We start from the raw sequence: 24,529 nt of genomic DNA, 5'->3' as shown, positions 1-24,529 counted from the left end.
TAATCCAATACATAGTTTTTGTCCTGTTTCTAGGTCCAAATCTTGTTTTTCTCAATCTATATAATAAAAAAATTACCTTATTTAATCACTAATTCACTCAATTTAACACAATTTCAACATTAGGGCAATTTTACACTTTTTCCCTATACTTTCACATTTTTGCAATTTAGTCCTTGTCACATAAAATCACAATTTCATAAAATTAAACACAAACCCAAGCTAGCCGAATTTTTATTATTGCCATAACAGCCCACATTTTTCATTTATTCACACTTTTACCACACGATTTATCATTTTTCTAAATTTAGTCCAAAATTGACATTTTTACTCAAAATCACTTTACCAAACATGTAAAACTATCATCAAAATTTCATATTTCATCGTCAAACATCAATTAACACATATATTCAACAATGAGAACTATCAAAATCTTTAACAGTTTTGAAATCAGAGGTACGGGCTAGCTAGATTACGAAGCAATGATCTAAAAAACGTAGAAATTATTAAACACCGAGTCAAAAATGAACTTACAATTTAATCTTAAGACGGCCAAACCTTTGAAGCCATATCAATTGTGTTTTCTTTCTCATTTTTTGGTGGGAAAATAATGGGTGGAAGATGACACCTTTTTTTATTTTATTTTTACTTTACTTAATTACCATATTACAAATTTAACCTTAAAAATTAATTCAATTTACCACATTACCAAACCATTTTCAGCCACTATCTCATAATTGGAATAATTAACACATAAGGACTTACTCCTTTAAATTCTAGAGAATTTAAACACTTTTAGCTTTTAGAACTCAATTTTTACGCTTTACGCGATTTAGTCCTTTTTACCAATTAAACACTTAAACGATAAAATTTCTTTACGAAATTTTTACACGAACATTCTATCATACTGTAAACATTAATAAAATAATAAAATAATTATTTTAACCTTAGATTGTGGTCCAAAAACTACTGTTTTGACTAACCCTAAAATTAGGCTATTACAAAATACTTGCTTGAATAGCTCGTGAACCTTATCGAGACTTTTATTTTTAATATATATTTTAAATGTTTTTATATTATTAAAATATGTTATCATCTATAGTATATACTATTAACCTAAACTTAATTATTAGGCTAAGCTTGAGCTTGAATACGGACAAGCTTTAACTACCTCAAGTTAGACCTTAAGCATGAAAATTCTTAAACAAGCTTAATCAGTGCTTCGAACTTATTTAATGCCAGATATTAACAGGTTTTGATTCACTATTAGTACATTAATTAAAAAATATATATTATAAATTTTATTTCAGGCCTCAAAAGTACAATTTTAATGAGCATATAAATAGGACTTTTTTTGAATAAAAATTAAAGGTAACTAGAAAGCACATCTCAAGGGCTTCCATGAACTTATGCATGTGAAGCTTAAAAGAGGAAGAATTGGACAAGAGTTACAACATTGACAATACAAGTGGTGGAATTTATTTCAATGGCATTAGAGGGTGCTGGTGCAAGGGTCTCACTATCGACAACATGACCCGTGCTTTCAGGGCTAGGAGTAGGGGAGTGAGAAACTTCATCATTGGCAGTTGGTGAAGGAGGGGATGAGACCTCCTCAGGAGACTCAACCTTAGAAGAGTATCCTTTGTTGGCGTTAGGGTTGTCGCTTTGACTAGGATTAGGGGAAGAGGAGCTTGAAGAGCTCTTTGGGGCACCAGGTGGAGATGACTTGGGTGCTCATTCATGGGATTTTGATGGTGAAAAAGATGAGCCACTGGAGTCTTGTGATGGTGACTTAATGGAGGGGGACTTGGGGGAAGAAGGCAGAGAAGAAGGAGATGCTGACTTCGAAGTTGAAGATGCCATGGAAGGGACTGGTGAAGGTGACGATTCGACAACAAATGCCCCAACAACAACCATGAAAACAAGTGCAACAACAACAACAACAACAAGATCTTGGCATGCCATCTTTCACTTTTTATTTTTAATATTTTCTTATGACTTGTTATCTTTTTTTATTAAAAGATTGATATATATATAATATGTGTATGTAAGAGAAGTGATTTTCTTATGAACTAAAATTGAACCTTTAACATCTCACAATACTATATTAAGGTTTTGTTCTATTTTTTATTAGGCTTGTTTAACTTCTATTTGTTATGATTTTTTTCTTTGGAATCAAAATCTAATTGAGTAGTTAATGTTTGTTTATACTTGCATTTTTTTTTAAACTAGTGAATTAAAAAAATTTTTAGTAATCATATTGATACTTATAACAAAACCTTTATGTGGTTATTGTTTAAGAGTTTGATTTTTACGTTTGAATTACGAGACGTACAAAATAATATTGATAAGATAGAAATTCTCAAGGTTTATATTCTTTTTTATTTTAATAGGTGACTATATATATGTATACAAGTTTTATTATCACATATGAAATTATCATTTGATAATTTCATAAAATACATTTAAAACTATTTATATTATAATATAAATTAAATTTAGATTCAAAATATAAATATATACAACTAAAATTTTAAATTATAAGTAAATTCAGTAATTCGATTGACTTGTTATATTTTGTATCTTCCATGTCTTATCTAATATCTAATTATGTATCATATTCTATATGCTTTAATGATTCCATTAAATGGAAAGAAACACGAGCTTTGAATTCATATTATCACGAAAGAAAAGTCGAAGTCTCAGTGCTTATTTCATGATCTCTCAAATGTTGAGTTTCCATGATTAGAGTGATTTGTATGGTTGAACTTATCTATAACTTGCTTACTTGTATGATTGATTATGGGCGAATAGATCACTTGTAGACCTGTTTAAGGTTTTTTTCTTAAATATCTCTAAGCCTAAATGAGCGTCTAGTATTTGGGGAGGAAATGGGATTTAGCTTCAATATTCAAGTTGCCAACTTGGTTAGTCCTATTTTCCTATTTTAAAATTTATTCCTTATTTCATTCTAAAGCCCTTGAAGCTCTTTGTTAAAATCTACTCATCATCCCCTTTTCTTTTGCTAAAATACCCATTGTGTAACACCCATCGCTTGACCCGATCGCTAGGTCCGAGCTATAGGATGCCATATTCGTTGCCGGAGAAAATATAATCAATTATACAGAAACATAATCATTCAAATATACAATTATAAATTAAACATTTTTGCATTATGATACATAATCATTCAATCACACACATATTTTCCCTTTTTAAGGTCTACGATACCTTAAACATACATTAGATAAGGTTCGGGACTAAACTGATCACATATAAAAATATCTGAAACTTGTAAAAATTTTCTAAGTAACAGAGGTCACACGGTCGAGTCACACGCCCGTGTGCTCAGACCATGTGGCACAAAAATAGACTTGGTTTAAGCCACATTTCTCACCTTTCACATGCATACGTAAACCACATCATTTTGGCATCAATTCCACATCTAATAAGCAACGAAAAATGACCATTTCATGTACATTTCATACAATTTTATATCCAATTCCTTACTACTCATCAAATGCCCATAAACTAGCTCAAAGCATTCCAACTCCACATAATTCATCATTCACCACTTACTATCAATTGCATTTATCACATGCCTCAAATTCAAACTAAATATCCAATCGAATCATTCAGTCTAAAACCAAACCAAGGCATACCAAAGTACATTTCAAATTCATATTTAAACATACCATTTCTTCAGCCACATTGCCACCACATTAGCATTCATGGTTAAGCGACAAGTAACCAAACATATACATGTCACTTACCAAATGTCTATTGAGCTATTTGAACCATAATCAAACATACCAAGATATACCATTGCACAAGGAAATTTACATACCAAACTAATATGAACACAACTTATACACATTAAACTTTACATCATTATTAAGCCAAATCTCATGGCTAAATACAAATCAAACACATATGCATAAATAGTCAAATGTCACTTATACACTTCATAAACCAACTAGCCTATACATGCCACATAAACCAACTATATGGATTTCTCATAACTATCCACTTACTCATAATGTGAAATTCGATATCCTCAATAAGCATTTATATAAATCAAACACTTACATAAACTCAAACATTTCCATGTAATATACACGAGCTCACATCTATTTATCAATCTTCTTTCATTCAATATACGTATGAGTATCGTACATACCTGTACCACTTATTTCGTTTACACCTTTATTCTCGTCTTGAATTTCCCCGTTGAACCATTAAGAATTGCTAAGGATACTCAAAAATCTCGTATAACTCGTACAATGCCATATCCTAGATATGGTCTTACATGTGATCACATATCAATGCCAATAGCCAACTATGGTCTTACACGAATTTCATACCGATGCCAACATCCCAGACATGGTCTTACACGAATCTCGTATCGATGCCAATGTCCCATACATGGTCTTACACGAATCACATAGCGATGCCAATGTCCCAGACATGGTCTTACACGTAATCACATCTTAGTATCCTAAGCTATTCCTAATGTTCGTACGGGACTTCCGAACGTCATAACTTTTTCGATTTATGCTCGTACTCATCCAATCAATATTCATATCAATTCAATGATAAATGAACATTTAGAACACAATTTAAGAACATTATTTAACATATGAGCTTACCTCGTTCCTTGAAACGACGAATTAGGTCGACTAATCCAATACATAGTTTTTGTCCTGTTTCTAGGTCCAAATATTGTTTTTCTCAGGCTATATAATAAAAACAAAATTACCTTATTTAATCACTAATTCACTCAATTTAACACAATTTACACACTAGGGTAGTTTATACTTTTTCCCCTATACTTTCACATTTTTGCAATTCAGTCCTTGTCACATAAAATCACAATTTCATAAAATTAAACACAAACCCAAGCTAGCCAATTTTTTATTATTTCCATAACAGCCCACATTTTTAATTTATTCACACTTTTACGACACGATTTATCATTTTTCTTAATTTAGTCCAAAATTGACATTTTTACTCAAAATCACTTTACCGAACATGTAAAACTATCATCAAAATTTCATATTTCATCGTCAAACATCAATTAACACATATATTCAACAATGACAACTATCAAAATCTTTAACAGTTTTGAAATCAGAGGTACAGGCTAACTAGATTACGATGCAATGATCTAAAAAACGTAGAAATTATTAAAAACCGAGTCAAAAATGAACTTACAATTTAATCTGAAGATGGCCAAACCTTTGAAGCCATATCCATGGTGTTTTCTTTCTCATTTTTTGGTGGAAAAATAATGGGTGGAAGATGACACCTTTGTTTAATTTATTTTTACTTTACGTAATTACCACATTACAAATTTAACCTTAAAAATTAATTCAATTTACCACATTACCAAACCATTTGCAGCCACTATCTCATAATTGGACTAATTAACACATAAGGACTTCCTCCTTTAAATTCTAGAGAATCTAAACACTTTTAGCTATTAGAACTCAATTTTTATGCTTTAAGCGATTTAGTCCTTTTTACCAATTAAACACTTAAACGATAAAATTTCTTCACGAAATTTTTACACGAGCATTCTATCATACTGTAAACATTAATAAAATAATAAAATAGTTATTTTGACCTCATATTGTGGTCCAAAAACCACTGTCTTGACTAACCCTAAAATTAGGCTATTACAAAATACTTGCCTGAATAGCTCGTGAGCCTTATCGAGACTTTTAGTTTTAATATATATTTTAAATGTTTTTATATTATTAAAATATGTTATCATCTTTAGTATATATTATTAACCTAAACTTAATTATTAGGCTAAGCTTGAGCTTGAATACGGACAAGCTTTAACTACCTCAAGTTAGACCTTAAGCATGAAAATTCTTAAACAAGCTTAATCAGTGCTTCGAACTTATTTAGTGCCAGATATTAACAAGTTTTGATTCACTATTAGTACATTAATTAAAAAATATATATTATAAATTTTATTTCAGGCCTCAAAAGTACAATTTTAATTAGCATATAAATATGACTTTTTTTTAATAAATATTAAAGGTAACTAGAAAGCACATCTCAAGGCCTTCCATGAACTTATGCATGTGAAGCTTAAAAGAGGAAGAGTCCGACAAGAGTTACAACACTGACAATACAAGTGGTGGACTTTATTTCAATGGCATTAGAGGGTGCTGGTGCAAGGGTCTCACTATCGACAACATCACCCGTGCTTTCAGGGCTAGGAGTAGGGGAGTGAGAAACTTCATCATTGGCAGTTGGTGAAGGAGGGGATGAGACCTCCTCAGGAGACTCAACCTCAGAAGAGTATCCTTTGTTGGCGTTAGGGTTGTCGCTTTGACTAGGATTAGGCGAAGAGGAGCTTGAAGAGCTCATTGGGGCACCAGGATGAGATGACTTGGGTGCTCCTTCGTGGGATTTTGATGGTGAAAAAGATGAGCCATTGGAGTCTTGCGACGGTGACTTAATGGAGGGGGACTTGGGGGATGAAGCCAGAGAAGAAGGAGATGGTGACTTCGAAGGTGAAGATGCCTTGGAAGGGACTGGTGAAGGTGACGATTCGACAGCAAATGCCCCAACAACAACCATGAAAACAAGTGCAACAACAACAACAAGATCTTGGCATGCCATCTTTCACTTTTTCTTTTTAATACTTTCTTATTACTTGTTATCTTTTTTTATTAAAAGATTGATATATATAATATGTGGATGTAAGAGAAGTGATTTTCTTAGGAACTAAAATTGAACCTTTAACATCTCACAATACTATATTAAGGTTTTGTTCTATTTTTTATTAGGCTTGTGTAACTTCTATTTGTTATGATTTTTTCCTTTGGAATCAAAATCTAATTGAATAGTTAATGTTTGTTTATACTTGCATTTTTATTTTAAAATAGTGAATTAAAAAAATTGTTAGTAATCATATTGATACTTATAACAAAACCTTTATGTGGTTATTGTTTAAGAGTTTGATTTTTACATTTGAATTTTGAGACGTACAAAGTAATATTGATAAGATAGAAATTCTCAAGGTTTATCTTCTTTTTTATTTTAATAGGTGACTATATATAAGTATACAAGTTTTATTATCACATATGAAATTATCATTTGATAATTTCATAAAATACATTTAAAACTATTTATATTATAATATAAATTAAATTTAAATTCAAAATATAAATATATACAACTAAAATTTTAAATTGTAAGTAAATTCAGTAATTCGGTTGACTTGTTATATTTTGTATCTTCCATGTCTTATCTAATATCTAATTATGTATCATATTCTATATGCTTTAATGGTTCCATTAAATGGAAAGAAACACGAGCTTTGAGTTCATATTATCACGAAAGAAAAGTCGAAGTCTCAATGCTTTTTTCATGATCTCTCAAATGTTGAGTTTCCATGATTAGAGTGATTTGTATGGTTGGACTTATCTATAACTTGCTTGCTTGTGTTGTTGATTATGGGCGAATAGATCACTTGTAGACCTGTTTAAGGTTTTTTTCTTAAATATCTCTAATCCTAATAGAGCGCCTAGTATTTGGGGAGGAAATGGGATTTAGCTTTAATATTCAAGTTGCGAACTTGGTTAGACCTATTTTCCTATTTTAAAATTTATTCCTTCTTTCATTCTAAAGCCCTTGAAGCTCTTTGTTAAAATCTACTCATCATCCCCTTTTCTTTTGCTAAAATACCCATTGTGTAACACCCTTCGCTTGACCCGATCGCTAGGTCCGAGCTATAAGATGCCACATTCGTTGCCGGAGAAACTATAGTCAATTATACAGAAACATAATCATTCAAATATACAATTATAAATTAAACATTTTTGCATTATGATACATAATCATTCAATCACACACATATTTTCCCTTTTTGAGGTCTACGATACCTTAAACAAACATTAGAGAAGGTTCGAGACTAAACTGATCACATATAAAAATATCTGAAACTTGTAAAAATTTTCTAAGTAACAGAGGTCACACGGTCGAGTCACACGCCCGTGTGCTCAGACCATGTGGCACGAAAATAGACTTAGTTTAAGCCACATTTCTCACCTTTCACATGCATACCTAAACCACATCATTTCGACATCAATTTAACATCTAATAGGCAACGAAAAATGGCCATTTCATGTACATTTCATACAATTGTATATCCATTTCCTTACTACTCATCAAATGCCCATAAACTAGCTCAAAGCATTCCAACTCCACATGATTCATCATTCACCACTTACTATCAATTGCATTTATCACATGCCTTAAATGCAAACTAAATATCCAACCGAATCATTCAGTCTAAAACCAAACCAAGGCATACCAAAGTATCATTTCAAATTCATATTTAAACATACCATTTCTTAAGCCACATTGCCACCACATTTGCATTCATGGTCAAGCCATAAATAACCAAACATATACATGTCACTTACCAAATGTCTATTGAGCTATTTGAACCATAATCAAACATACCAAGATATACCATTTCACAAGGAAATTTACATACCAAACTAATATGAACACAACTTATACACATTAAACTTTACATCACTATTAAGCCAAATCTCATGGCTAAATACATATCAAACACATATGCGTAAATAGCCAAAGGTCACTTATACACTTCATAAACCAACTAGCCTATACATGCCACATAAACCAACTATATGGATTTCTCATAACTATCCACTTACTCATAATGTGAAATTCGATATCCTCAATAAGCATTTATATAAATCAAACACTTACATAAACTCAAACATTTCCATGTAATATACACGAGCTCACATCTATTTATCAATCTTCTTTCATTCAATATACGTATGAGTATCGTACATACCTGTACCACTTATTTCGTTTACACTTTTATTCTCGTCTTGAATTTCCCCGTTGAACCATTAAGAATTGCTAAGGATACTCAAAAATCTCGTAAAACTCGCACAATGCCATATCCCAGATAAGGTCTTACATGTGATCACATATCAATGCCAATAGCCAACTATGGTCTTACACAAATTTCATACCGATGCCAACATCCCAGACATGGTCTTACACGAATCACGTAAGAATGCCAATGTCCCAGACATGGTCTTACACGTAATCACATCTCAGTATCCTAAGCTATTCCTAATGTTCGTACGGGACTTTCGAACGTCGTAACTTTTTCGATTTATGCTCGTACTCATCCAATCAATATTCATATCAATTCAATTATAAATGAACATTTAGAACACAATTTAAGAACATTATTTAACATATGAACTTACCTCGTTCGTTGAAACGACGAATTAGGTCAACTAATCCAATACATAGTTTTTGTCATGTTTCTAGGTCCAAATCTTGTTTTTCTCAGTCTATATAATAAAAAAATTACCTTATTTAATCACTAATTCACTCAATTTAACACAATTTACACATTAGGGCAATTTTACACTTTTGACCCTATACTTTCACATTTTTGCAATTCAGTCCTTGTCACATAAAATCACAATTTCATAAAATTAAACACAAACCCAAGCTAGCCAAATTTTTATTATTTCCATAACAGCCCACATTTTTAATTTATTCACACTTTTACCACACGATTTATCATTTTTCTTAATTTAGTCCAAAATTGACATTTTTACTCAAAATCACTTTACCGAACATGTAAAACTATCATCAAAATTTCATATTTCATCATCAAAATTTTCTAAGTAACAGAGGTCACACGGTCGAGTCACACGTCCGTGTGCTCAGACCATGTGGCACAAAAATAGACTTAGTTTAAGCCACATTTCTCACCTTTCACATGCATACCTAAACCACATCATTTCGGCATCAATTTAACATCTAATAGGCAACAAAAAATGACCATTTCATGTACATTTCATACAATTGTATATCCATTTCCTTACTACTCATCAAATGCCCATAAACTAGCTCAAAGCATTCCAACTCCACATGATTCATCATTCACCACTTACTATCAATTGCATTTATCACATGCCTTAAATTCAAACTAAATATCCAACCGAATCATTCAGTCTAAAACCAAACCAAGGCATACCAAAGTATCATTTCAAATTCATATTTAAACATACCATTTCTTAAGCCACATTGCCACTACATTTGCATTCATGGTCAAGCCACAAATAACCAAACATATACATGTCACTTACCAAATGTCTATTGAGCTATTTGAACCATAATCAAACATACCAAGATATACCATTTCACAAGGAAATTTACATACCAAACTAATATGAACACAACTTATACACATTAAACTTTACATCACTATTAAGCCAAATCTCATGGCTAAATACATATCAAACACATATGCATAAATAGCCAAAGGTCACTTATACACTTCATAAACAAACTAGCCTATACATGCCACATAAACCAACTATATGGATTTCTCATAACTATCCACTTACTCATAATGTGAAATTCGATATCCTCAATAAGCATTTATATAAATCAAACACTTACATAAACTCAAACATTTCCATGTAATATACACGAGCTCACATCTATTTATCAATCTTCTTTCATTCAATATACGTATGAGTATCGTACATACCTGTACCACTTATTTCGTTTACACTTTTATTCTCGTCTTGAATTTCCCCGTTGAACCATTAAGAATTGCTAAGGATACTTAAAAATCTCGTATAACTCGCACAATGCCATATCCCAGATATGGTCTTACATGTTATCACATATCAATGCCAATAGCCAACTATGGTCTTAAACGAATTTCATATCAATGCCAACATCCCAGACATGGTCTGACACGAATATCGTATCGATGCCAATGTCCCATACATGGTCTTACACGAATCACGTAACAATGCCAATTTCCCAGACATGGTCTTACACGTAATCACATCTTAGTATCCTAAGCTATTCCAAATGTTCGTACGGGACTTTCAAACGTCGTAACTTTTTTGATTCATGCTCGTACTCATCCAATCAATATTCATATAAATTCAATGATAAATGGACATTTAGAACACAATTTAAGAACATTATTTAACATATGAACTTACCTCGTTCGTTGAAACGACGAATTAGGTCGACTAATCCAATACATAGTTTTTGTCCTATTTCTAGGTCCAAATCTTGTTTTTCTCAATCTATATATTAAAAAAATTACCTTATTTAATCACTAATTCACTCAATTTAACACAATTTACACATTACGACAATTTTACACTTTTGCCCCGAAACTTTCACATTTTTGCAATTCAGTCCTTGTCACATAAAATCACAATTTCATAAAATTAAACACAAACCCAAGCTAGCTGAATTTTTATTATTTCCATAAAAGCCAACATTTTTCATTTATTCACACTTTTAGCACACGATTTATCATTTTTCTTAATTTAGTCCAAAATTGACATTTTTACTCAAAATCACTTCACCGAACATGTAAAACTATCATCAAAATTTCATATTTCATCATCAAACTTCAAATAAAACATATATTCAACAATGACAACTATCAAAATCTTTAACAGTTTTGAAATCAAAGGTACGGGCTAGCTAGATTACGAAGCAATGATCTAAAAAACGTAGAAATTATTAAAAACCGAGTCAAAAATGAACTTACAATTTAATCTTAAGATGGCCAAACCTTTGAAGCCATATCCATGGTGTTTTCTTTCTCATTTTTTGGTGGAAAATAATGGGTGGAAGATGACACCTTTGTTTATTTTATTTTTACTTTACTTAATTACCATATTACAAATTTAACCTTAAAAATCAATTCAATTTACCACATTACCAAACCATTTTCAGCCACTATCTCATAATTGGACTAATTAACACATAAGGACTTCCTCCTTTAAATTCTAGAGAATTTAAACACTTTTAGCTATTAGAACTCAATTTTTACGCTTTAAGCGATTTAGTCCTTTTTACCAATTAAACACTTAAACGATAAAATCTCTTTACGAAATTTTTACACGAACATTCTATGATACTGTAAACATTAATAAAATAATAAAATAATTATTTTGACCTCATATTGTGGTCCAAAAACCACTGTCTTGACTAACCCTAAAATTAGGCTATTACAAAATACTTGCTTGAATAGCTCGTGAGCCTTATCGAGACTTTTATTTTTAATATATATTTTAAATGTTTTTATATTATTAAAATATGTTATCATCTTTAGTATATATTATTAACCTAAACTTAATTATTAGGCTAAGCTTGAGCTTGAATACGGACAAGCTTTAACTACCTCAAGTTAGACCTTAAGTATGAAAATTCTTAAACAAGATTAATCAGTGCTTCGAACTTATTTAATGCCAGATATTAACAGGTTTTGATTCACTATTAGTACATTAATTAAAAAATATATATTATAAATTTTATTCCAGGCCTCAAAAGTACAATTTTAATTAGCATATAAATAGGACATTTTTATAATAAAAATTAAAGGTAACTAGAAAGCACATCTCAAGGCCTTCCATGAACTTATGCATGTGAAGCTTAAAAGAGGAAGAGTCCGACAAGAGTTACAACACTGACAATACAAGTGGTGGCCTTTATTTCATTGGCATTAGAGGGTGCTGGTGCAAGGGTCTCACTATCGACAACATCACTCGTGCTTTCAGGGCTAGGAGTAGGGGAGTGAGAAACTTCATCATTGGCGGTTGGTGAAGGAGGGGATGAGACCTCCATAGGAGACTCAACCTCAAAAGAGTATCCTTTGTTGGAGTTAGGGTTGTCGCTTTGACTAGGATTAGGGGAAGAGGAGCTTGAAGAGCTCATTGAGGCACCAGGATGAGATGACTTGGGTGCTCCTTCGTGGGATTTTGATGGTGAAAAAGATGAGCCATTGGAGTCTTGTGACGGTGACTTAATGGAGGGGGACTTGGGGGATGAAGCCAGAGAAGAAGGAGATAGTGACTTCGAAGGTGAAGATTCCTTGGACGGGACTGGTGAAGGTGACGATTCGACAGCAAATGCCCCAACAACAACCATGAAAACAAGTGCAACAACAACAACAAGATCTTGGCATGCCATCTTTCACTTTTTCTTTTTAATATTTTCTTATAACTTGTTATCTTTGTTTATTAAAAGATTGATATATATATATAATATGTGCATGTAAGAGAAGTGATTTTCTTATGAACTAAAATTGAACCTTTAACATCTCACAATACTATATTAAGGTTTTGTTCTATTTTTTATTAGGCTTGTTTAACTTCTATTTGTTATGATTTTTTTCTTTGGAATCAAAATCTAATTGAATAGTTAATGTTTGTTTATACTTGCATTTTTATTTTAAAATAGTGAATTAAAAAAATTGTTAGTAATCATATTGATACTTATAACAAAACCTTTATTTGGTTATTGTTTAAGAGTTTGATTTTTACATTTGAATTTTGAGACGTACAAAGTAATATTGATAAGATAGAAATTCTCAAGGTTTATCTTCTTTTTTATTTTAATAGGTGACTATATATAAGTATACAAGTTTTATTATCACATATGAAATTATCATTTGATAATTTCATAAAATACATTTAAAACTATTTATATTATAATATAAATTAAATTTAAATTCAAAATATAAATATATACAACTAAAATTTTAAATTATAAGTAAATTCAGTAATTCGGTTGACTTGTTATATTTTGTATCTTCCATGTCTTACCTAATATCTAATTATGTATCATATTCTATATGCTTTAATGGTTCCATTAAATGGACAGAAACACGAGCTTTGAGTTCATATTATCACGAAAGAAAAGCCGAAGTCTCAATGCTTATTTCATGATCTCTCCAATGTTGAGTTTCCATGATTAGAGTGATTTGTATGGTTGGACTTATCTATAACTTGCTTGCTTATATTGTTGATTATGGGCGAATAGATCACTTGTAGACCTGTTTAAGGTTTTTTTCTTAAATATCTCTAATCCTAAAAGAGCACCTAGTGTTTGGGGAGGAAATGGGATTTAGCTTTAATATTCAAGTTGCGAACTTGGTTAGACCTATTTTCCTATTTTAAAATTTATTCCTTCTTTCATTCTAAAGCCCTTGAAGCTCTTTGTTAAAATCTACTCATCATCCCCTTTTCTTTTGCTAAAATACCCATTGTGTAACACACGTCGCTTGACCCGATCACTAGGTCCGAGCTATAGGATGCCACATTCATTGCCGGAGAAACTATAGTCAATTATACAGAAACATAATCATTCAAATATACAATTATAAATTAAACATTTTTGCATTATGATACATAATCATTCAATCACACACATATTTTCCCTTTTAGAGGTCTACGATACCTTAAACAAACATTAGAGAAGGTTCGGGACTAAACTGATCACATATAAAAATATCTGAAACTTGTAAAAATTTTCTAAGTAACAGAGGTCACACGGTCGAGTCACACGTCCGTGTGCTCAGACCATGTGGCACAAAAATAGACTTAGTTTAAGCCACATTTCTCACCTTTCACATGCATACCTAAACCACATCATTTCGGCATCAATTTAACATCTAATAGGCAACGAAAAATGACCATTTCATGTACATTTCATGCAATTGTATATCCATTTCCTTACTACTCATCAAATGCCCATCAACTAGCTCAAAGCACTCCAACTCCACATGATTCATCATTCACCACTTACTATCAATTGCATTTATCACATGCCTTAAATTCAAACTAAATATCCAACCGAATCATTCAGTCTAAAACCAAACCAAGGCATACCAAAGTATCATTTCAAATTCATATTTAAACATACCATTTCTTAAGCCACATTGCCACTACATTTGCATTCATGGTCAAGCCACAAATAACCAAACATATACATGTCACTTACCAAATGTCTATTGAGCCATTTGAACCATAATCAAACATACCAAGATATACCATTTCACTAGGAAATTTGCATACCAAACAAATATGAACACAACTTATACACATTAAACTTTACATCACTATTAAGCCAAATCTCATGGCTAAATACATATCAAACACATATGCATAAATAGCCAAAGGTCACTTATACATTTCATAAACCAACTAGCCTATACATGCCACATAAACCAACTATATGGATTTCTCATAACTATCCACTTACTCATAATGTGAAATTCGATATCCTCAATAAGCATTTATATAAATCAAACACTTACATAAACTCAAACATTTCCATTTAATATACTCAAGCTCACATCTATTTATCAATCTTCTTTCATTCAATATACGTATGAGTATCGTACATACCTGTACCACTTATTTCGTTTACACTTTTATTCTCGTCTTGAATTTCCCCGTTGAACCATTAAGAATTGCTAAGGATACTCAAAAATCTCGTATAACTCGCACAATGCCATATCCCAGATATGGTCTTACATGTTATCACATATCAATGCCAATAGCCAACTATGGTCTTACACGAATTTCATACCGCTGCCAACATCCTAGACATGGTCTTACACGAATCTCGTATCGATGCCAATGTCCCATACATGGTCTTACATGAATCACGTAAGAATGCCAATGTCCCAGACATGGTCTTACACGTAATCACATCTTAGTATCCTAAGCTATTCCAAATGTTCGTCCGGGACTTTCAAATGTCGTAACTTTTTCATTTCATGCTTGTACTCATCCAATCAATATCCATATCAATTCAAAGATAAATGGACATTTAGAACACAATTTAAGAACATTATTTAACATATGAACTTACCTCGTTCGTTGAAACGACGAATTAGGTCGACTAATCCAATACATAGTTTTTGTCCCATTTCTAGGTCCAAATCTTGTTTTTCTCAATCTATATAATAAAAAATTACCTTATTTAATCACTAATTCACTCAATTTAACACAATTTACACATTATGGCAATTTTACACTTTTGCCCCTATACTTTAACATTTTTGCAATTCAGTCCTTGTCACATAAAATCACAATTTCATAAAATTAAACACAAACCCAAGCTAGCTGAATTTTTATTATTTCCATAAAAGCCAATATTTTTCATTTATTCACACTTTTACCACACGATTTATCATTTTTCATAATTTAGTCCAAAATTGACATTTTTACTCAAAATCACTTTACCGAACATGTAAAACTATCATCAAAATTTCATATTTCATCATCAAACTTCAAATAAAACATATATTCAACAATGACAACTATCAAAATCTTTAACAGTTTTGAAATCAGAGATACGGGCTAGCTAGATTTCGAAGAAATGATCTAAAAAACGTAGAAATTATTAAAAACCGAGTCAAAAATGAACTTACAATTTAATCTTAAGATGGCCAAACCTTTGAAGCCATATCCATGGTGTTTTATTTCTCATTTTTTGGTGGAAATATAATGGGTGGAAGATGACACCTTTGTTTATTTTATTTTTACTTTACTTAATTTCCATATTACAAATTTAACCTTAAAAATCAATTCAATTTACCACATTACCAAACCATTTTCAGCCACTATCTCATAATTGGACTAATTAACACATAAGGACTTCCTCCTTTAAATTCTAGAGAATTTAAACACTTTTAGCTATTAGAACTCAATTTTTATGCTTTAAGCGATTTAGTCCTTTTTACCAATTAAACACTTAAACGATAAAATCTCTTTACGAAATTTTTACACGAACATTCTATGATACTGTAAACATTAATAAAATAATAAAATAATTATTTTGACCTCATATTTTGGTCCAAAAACCACTGTCTTGACTAACCCTTAAAATTAGGCTATTACAAAATACTTGCTTGAATAGCTCATGAGCCTTATCGAGACTTTTATTTTTAATATATATTTTAAATGTTTTTATATTATTAAAATATGTTATCATCTTTAGTATATATTATTAACCTAAACTTAATTATTAGGCTAAGCTTGAGCTTGAATACGGACAAGCTTTAACTACCTCAAGTTAGACCTTAAGCATGAAAATTCTTAAACAAGCTTAATCAGTGCTTCGAACTTATTTAATGCTAGATATTTACAGGTTTTGATTCACTATTAGTACATTAATTAAAAAATATATATTATAAATTTTATTCCAGGCCTCAAAAGTACAATTTTAATTAGCATATAAATAGGACATTTTTATAATAAAAATTAAAGGTAACTAGAAAGCACATCTCAAGGCCTTCCATGAACTTATGCATGTGAAGCTTAAAAGAGGAAGAGTCCGACAAGAGTTACAACACTGACAATCCAAGTGGTGGCCTTTATTTCATTGGCATTAGAGGGTGCTGGTGCAAGGGTCTCACTATCGACAACATCACTCGTGCTTTCAGGGCTAGGAGTAGGGGAGTGAGAAACTTCATCATTGGCGGTTGGTGAAGGAGGGGATGAGACCTCCATAGGAGGCTCAACCTCAGAAGAGTATCCTTTGTTGGCGTTAGGGTTGTCGCTTTGACTAGGATTAGGGGAAGAGGAGCTTGAAGAGCTCATTGGGGCACCAGGATGAGATGACTTGGGTGCTCCTTCGTGGGATTTTGATGGTGAAAAAGATGAGCCATTGGAGTCTTGTGACGGTGACTTAATGGAGGGGGACTTGGGGGATGAAGCCAGAGAAGAATGAGATGGTGACTTCGAAGGTGAAGATGCCTTGGAAGGGACTGGTGAAGGTGACGATTCGACAGCAAATGCCCCAACAACAACCATGAAAACAAGTGCAACAACAACAACAAGATCTTGGCATGCCATCTTTCACTTTTTCTTTTTAATACTTTCTTATTACTTGTTATCTTTTTTTATGAAAAGATTGATATATATATATATAATATGTGTATGTAAGACAAGTGATTTTCTTATGAACTAAAATTGAACCTTTAACATCTCACAATACTATATTAAGGTTTTGTTCTATTTTTTATTAGGCTTGTTTAACTTCTATTTGTTATGATTTTTTTCTTTGGAATCAAAATCTAATTGAATAGTTAATGTTTGTTTATACTTGCATTGTTATTTTAAAATAGTGAATTAAAAAATTTGTTATTAATCATATTGATACTTATAACAAAACCTTTATGTGGTTTTTGTTTAAGAGTTTGATTTTTACGTTTGAATTTTGAGACGTACAAAGTAATATTGCTGAGATAGAAATTCTCAAGGTTTATCTTCTTTTTTATGTTAATAAGTGACTATATATAAGTATACAAGTTTTATTATCACATATGAAATTATCATCTGATAATTTCATAAAATATATTGAAAACTATTTATATTATAATATAAATTAAATTTAAATTTAAATTTAAATTTAAAATATAAATATATACAACTAAAATTTTAAATTATAAGTAAATTCAGTAATTCGGTTGACTTGTTATATTTTGTATCTTCCATGTCTTATCTAATATCTAATTATGTATCATATTCTATATGCTTTAATGGTTCCATTAAATGGAAAGAAACACGAGCTTTGAGTTCATATTATCATGAAAGAAAAGTCGAAGTCTCAATGCTTATTTCATGATCTCTCCAATGTTGAGTTTCCATGATTAGAGTGATTTGTATGGTTGGACTTATCTATAACTTGCTTGCTTGTATTGTTGATTATGGGCGAATAGATCACTTGTAGACCTGTTTATCTCTAATCCTAAAAGAGCGCCTGGTATTTGGGGAGGAAATGGGATTTAGCTTTAATATTCAAGTTGCGAACTTGGTTAGACCTATTTTCCTATTTTAAAATTTATTCCTTCTTTCATTCTAAAGCCCTTGAAGCTCTGTGTTAAAATCTACTCGTCATCCCCTTTTCTTTTGCTAAAATACCTATTGTGTAACACCCTTCGCTTGACCCGATCGCTAGGTCCGAGCTATAGGATGCCACATTCGTTGCCGGAGAAACTATAGTCAATTATACAGAAACATAATCATTCAAATATACAATTATAAATTAAACATTTTTGCATTATGATACATAATCAAATCTGAGTCTTAATCAGGTATACGAAAGTTTTTTTGTCGACCCGAACTTAAAAAAAGACCAAAACGTAAAGTTTCAAAATTTCATGGCCGACGTTGTGACATCGCCAAAAAGTTTGTCACGTCGTGACTTTAGTCCACTCGACGTCGTGACATGACTCATGTCGGCTGATGTTGCGATTATGATGATTAGTCCTTGGGACGTGGGCTCTATTTTTGGTAAATTTTGTATCATTTTATAGCTATTTCAAGTTTCCAAACAAACCAACCAATTTACATTTTATGATTCATAGTCACCTATGCCAAAACATGTATACATTATATAGAACAAGGTATTAGGATACCAAAAACATATCCAATCAATAACACTACATGTATATAGCCAAATCTATATCATATTCGATCCACCATTTAATTCAACTTACCATTCCATTTATTTTCTAATATAACCTTCTGAACCTATCCCAGAAGTTAAGACTAGAATTTTAAGGTCATAGCAACCCCCGAAATGGCCCAAAAGAAATAAACAGACTCTCATAAACTTGTTTTCAAAACATTCTCTTATTTTTCAAGAAACCCTACTGGGCATCTCTTTATTTTTTTAAATAAAATTAATTTTGCCAAGTTCCATTAATATTCAAATTAAAATGATTTTCATTAAATTTAAAAACATATTACATATTTGATCATTAATTGTTATCTTAAGTTTCCAGAAAAAATCCAGTTTTGCAGGTGAAAAATCATTATTCACAATTAGTTTCTAAAACCATAATTACTAAATTTAATGACAAATTATTACTAAATTTAATGACCAATTATTAATTGAGTCAATTATTTAACTTATCCAATTCTTTGCGTTCATGCATGCAATAACTAAATACACCCCAAAACCTAATCCAATGCCACAATTCATATATAAATTATTACAAACCAAATAATAAAAATATAAAATTAAATATTTTATTTAATAAAATTAAGACGAGACCTCTAAATTGCCAAATCCAAGCTCTAACCTTACAGACTACCTGAGAAATGCTAAACTAATAGGATGAGCTTAAAAAACCCAGTGTGAGTCTTAATCAAAAGTGAACAGAGTATGTAGAACTTACAAATCATGCAAGAAACTCGCTTAACAATTGAGCACAAAAGTTCATAGATTATCGATAATTACAGTAGTACACAAAATTCATAGTTTCATGGTGCTTCCAATAGTTATGCATATGAATGCTTGAGAATGACAATGCAAAAGGTTCTACCCATCCATTCGTTACACACCACGAGTTCCCCAGAACCAGACTACCAAATCACCAAAATAATTAGGAGCCATAGCTTAGTGTGCATAAACCAACATTAACAATTTGCAAACAAGCTATCAGTAACATGGATGACCCACAAAAAATGCAGATAAACTGCCAGTAAATTGCAGTAAACCACTAATAATGTAGACAAGCTACCAATAAGATGCAGACGATGATGCCAATGATGTGCTCAAGCCACAAATATCCAATAACTCCTACATTACTCCGGGTGTAGTATACTAACAACAATATTGCAGATATACCGCAAATACTCCACTGAACTCCTCCATCACCAATCAATTCCTTTCCCTATGCAATGCAATATAATATGTCATGTAAGTAACATGATCATGCTTGATAGAAGCAACTACCATACTGTGAAGTGGCATGTTATAACATGCGATCAATAAATTAGTAACACAAGTATGTTTGTCAAACATTCAAAAAGCAGAACAACAAGCATGTAATCACACATTTAGAACATCATAAAGTAATACAATAGCGTACAGTAGCAGATTACACATATTTGTTTATAGCAAACAAGCCAATAGACACATTCGATCAACTTAAATAAACACATACATGCATTCGACTAGCATAGAATAGGCAAGGCACATGGCCTTAATGGCTTTGTTCACGAGAGCGCCCATTCAACCCTAAAAGCCCTTTTACCTCATAAGTTTTGTTACCCCTTTATATAGCCAAGGTCTCTCCCGTGCTTTGCCGATATGGGATTTGCCTAAGGTGTTACAAATATCTTCAAACATACCATTCACTTCAAAGAATTTGACTAAAAAAACTTCAACTTGATTTGGTATCTATCGAGCTGAGCTTTAGCTATCGATCAAATAAAATTCAAGCTTAGAAATACTTGCTTGAATAGCTCGTGAGCCTTATCGAGCCTTTCATTTTTAAAATATATTTTAAATGTTTTTATATTATTAAAATATGTTATTATCTTTAATATATATTATTAACCCTAAACTTAGTTATTAGGCTAAGCTTGAGCTTGAATATGGACAAGCTTTATCTACCTCAAGTTCGACTTAAGTATGAAAATTCTTAAACAAGCTTAATCAGTGATTAAAACTTATTTGATGCCAGATGTTAACAGGTTTTCATTCACTATTAGTACATTAATTAAAATATATATTATAAATTTTATTTCAGGCCTCAAAACTACAATTTTAATTAGTATATAAATACGAATTTTTTTAATAAAAATTAAAGGTAACTAGAAATCATATCTCAAGGCCTTCCACGAACTTATGCATGTGGAACTTAAAAGAGGAAAAATCCGACAACAGTTACAACACCAACAATGCAAGTGGTGGCCTTTATTTCAATAGCATGAGAGGGTGCTGGTGCAAGGGTCTCACTATCGACAACATCACCCGTGCTTTCAGGGCTAGGAGTAGGGGAGTAAGAAACTTCATCATTGGTAGTTGGTGAAGGAGGGGATGAGACTTCCTCAGGAGACTCAACTTCAGAATAGTATCCTTTATTGGCGTTAGGGTTGTCGCTTTGACTAGGATTAGGAGAAGAGGAGCTTGAAGAGCTCTTTGGGGCACCAGGATGAGATGACTTGGGTGCTCCTTCGTGGGATTTTAATGGTGAAAAAGATGAGCCATTGGAGTCTTGTGACGGTGACTTAATGGAGGGGGACTTGGGGGAAGAAGCCGGAGAAGAAGGAGATGGTGACTTCGAAGGTGAAAATGCCTTGGAAGGGACTGGTGAAGGTGACGATTCGACAGCAAATGCCCCAACAACAACCATGAAAACAAGTGCAACAACAACAACAACAAGATCTTGACATGCCATCCTTCACTTTTTCTTTTTAATATTTTCTTATTACTTGTTATCTTTTTTTATTAAAAGATTGATATATATATATAATATGTGTATGTAAGAGAAGTTCTTTTCTTATGAACTAAAATTGAACCTTTAATATCTCATAATACTATATTAAGGTTTTGTTCTATTTTTTATTAGGGTTGTTTAACTTCTATTTGTTATGATTTTTTTCTTTGGAATCAAAATCTAATTTAATGGTTACTTCTAATTAGTAGTAACCATATTGATACTTATAACAAAACCTTTATGTGGTTATTGTTTAAGAGTTTTATTTTTAAGTTTGAATTTTGAGACGTACAAAGTAATACTGATGAGATAGAAATTCTCAAGGTTTATCTTTTTTTTAATTGGTGACTATATATAAATATACTAGTTTTATTATCACATATGAAATTATCATTTCATAATTTTATAAAATATATTTAAAACTATTTAAATTATGATATATATTAAATTTAAATTCAAAATATAAATAAATACAACTAAAATTTTAAATTATAAGTAAATTCAGTTATTCGGTTGATTTGTTATATTTTGTATCTTCCATGTCTTATCTAATATCTAATTATCTATCATATTCTATATGCTTCAATGATTCGATTAAATGGAAAGAAACACGAGTTTAAGGTTTTTTTCATGATATCTCAAATGTTGAGTTTCCATGATTAGAGTGATTTGTATGGTTAAACTTATCTATAACTTTCTTGCTTGTATGGTTGATCATGGGCGAATCGATCACTTGTAGACCAGTTTAAGGTTTTTTTCTTAAATATCTCTAAGCCTAAAAGAGCGGCTAGTATTTGGGGGGAAAATGGGCTTTACCTTCAATATTCAAGTTGCCAACTTGGTTAGACCTATTTTCCTATTTTAAAATTTATTCCTTCTTCCATTCTAAAGCCATTGAAGCTCTTTGTTAAAATCTACTCATCCTCCCATTTTCTTTTGCTAAAATACCCATTGTGTAACACCCCTCGCTTGACCCGGTTGTTGGGTCCGAGCTATAGGATGTCACATTCGTTGCTGGAGAAACTATAGTCAATTATCCAGAATCGTCAATTATCCAGAATCACAATCATTCAAATATACAAATATAAATTAAACATATTTGCATTATGATACATAATCAAATCTGAGACTTAATTGGGTTTAAGAAAGCTTTTTTGTTGACCCAAACATAAAAGAAGACCAAAATGTAAGGTGTCAAAATCTCATGGCTGACGTCGTGACATCGCCAAATAGTTTGTCATGTCGTGGTCCACTCGAAGTCACGACGTGACTCATGTCGGCTAAAGTTTCGATGGGGATGATTAGTCGTTTGGTCGTGGGCTCTATTTTTAGTAAAATTTGAGTCATTTTATAGCTATTTCAGGTTTCCAAACAAACCAACCAATTTACACTTTTATGATTCACAGTCACCTATGCCAAAACATGTATACATAATATAGAACAAGGTATTAGGATACCAAAAACATATCCAATCAATAACATTACATGTATATCGCCAAATCTATATCATATTCAATTCACCATCTAATTCAACTTACCATTCCATTTATTTTCTAATATAACCTCCCCACCCTAGCCCAAAAGTTAAGACTAGATTTTGAAGGTCATATCCGCCACCGAAATGGCCCAAAAGAAACAAGCAGACTCTCATAAACTTGTTTTCAAAACATTCGCTTATTTTTCAAGAAACCCTATTAGGCATATCTTTATATTTTTTTACATAAATGTAATTTTTCCAAGTTCAATTAAAATTCAAATTAAAAATATTTTCATTAAATTTAAAAACATATTACATATTTGATCATTAATTGCTGTTCTGAGTTGCCAAAAAAATCCAGTTTCACAGTTGAAAAATAAGTATTCACAATTAGTTTCTAAAATCGTAATTACTAACTTTAATGACCAATTATTAATTGAGTCAATTATTTAACTTATCCAATTCTTTCTGTTCATGCTTACAATAACTAAATATACCCAAAAACCAATCCCATGCCACAATTCGTATGCATGCTTCTGAATGACAATGCAAAAGGTCCTACCCATCCATCTGTTATACACCACAAGTTCCCCAGAACCTATCTACCAAATCACCAAAATAATTAGGAGTCGTAGCCCAGTGTGGATAAACCAACAATAACAGTTTTCAAGTAAGTTGTTAGTAACGTGGACGAGCCACCAAAACTGTAGATAAACTGCCAGTAAATTACAGTAAACTGCTAATAATGTAGACAAGTTGCCAATAAGATGTAGACGATGCTACCAATGATATGGTCAAGCAACCAATATCCAATAACTCCTATAATACTCCGGGGTGTAGTATATTGACAACAATATTATGGATATACCACCAATACTCCAGGACACTCCTCCGTCACCAATCAATCTCAATCCCCATGCAACGCAATATAATATGTCATGTATGTAGCATGATCATGCTTG

At 31.6% G+C, this 24,529-nt stretch overlaps 4 protein-coding genes across 4 annotated transcripts; all 4 read right to left on the bottom strand.

The window, feature by feature from the left end:
* Nucleotides 1-6,099: 6,099 nt before the first annotated feature.
* On the bottom strand, nt 6,100-6,636 carry LOC107907790 (early nodulin-20). Its single transcript, XM_016835106.2, has one exon. The coding sequence runs from the start codon at nt 6,634-6,636 to the stop codon at nt 6,100-6,102; it is 537 nt and encodes a 178-aa protein (XP_016690595.1).
* A 5,862-nt stretch (nt 6,637-12,498) lies between these two features.
* LOC107907791 (putative protein TPRXL) lies at nt 12,499-13,035 on the bottom strand. The gene has a single exon (XM_016835107.2). The coding sequence runs from the start codon at nt 13,033-13,035 to the stop codon at nt 12,499-12,501; it is 537 nt and encodes a 178-aa protein (XP_016690596.2).
* Nucleotides 13,036-17,174: 4,139 nt separating this feature from the next.
* LOC107908221 (putative protein TPRXL) lies at nt 17,175-17,711 on the bottom strand. The gene has a single exon (XM_041089472.1). The coding sequence runs from the start codon at nt 17,709-17,711 to the stop codon at nt 17,175-17,177; it is 537 nt and encodes a 178-aa protein (XP_040945406.1).
* A 3,800-nt stretch (nt 17,712-21,511) lies between these two features.
* Nucleotides 21,512-22,051, bottom strand: LOC107907792 (putative protein TPRXL). Its single transcript, XM_016835108.1, has one exon. The coding sequence runs from the start codon at nt 22,049-22,051 to the stop codon at nt 21,512-21,514; it is 540 nt and encodes a 179-aa protein (XP_016690597.1).
* Between the last annotated feature and the right edge of the window lie 2,478 nt (nt 22,052-24,529).

Source organism: Gossypium hirsutum, chromosome D03, assembly GCF_007990345.1.
Source record: "Gossypium hirsutum isolate 1008001.06 chromosome D03, Gossypium_hirsutum_v2.1, whole genome shotgun sequence".
Classification (NCBI taxonomy): Eukaryota; Viridiplantae; Streptophyta; class Magnoliopsida; order Malvales; family Malvaceae; genus Gossypium; species Gossypium hirsutum.
The sequence above is the reverse complement of the archived record's forward strand: the minus strand, read 5'-3'. Positions and strand labels throughout refer to the sequence as shown.

Excerpts from the sequence above, each read along its gene's own strand:
- LOC107907790 (XM_016835106.2), bottom strand. The coding sequence starts at position 6,636 with ATGGCATGCCAAGATCTTGTTGTTGTTGTTGCACTTGTTTTCATGGTT.
- LOC107907791 (XM_016835107.2), bottom strand. The coding sequence starts at position 13,035 with ATGGCATGCCAAGATCTTGTTGTTGTTGTTGCACTTGTTTTCATGGTT.
- LOC107908221 (XM_041089472.1), bottom strand. The coding sequence starts at position 17,711 with ATGGCATGCCAAGATCTTGTTGTTGTTGTTGCACTTGTTTTCATGGTT.
- LOC107907792 (XM_016835108.1), bottom strand. The coding sequence starts at position 22,051 with ATGGCATGTCAAGATCTTGTTGTTGTTGTTGTTGCACTTGTTTTCATG.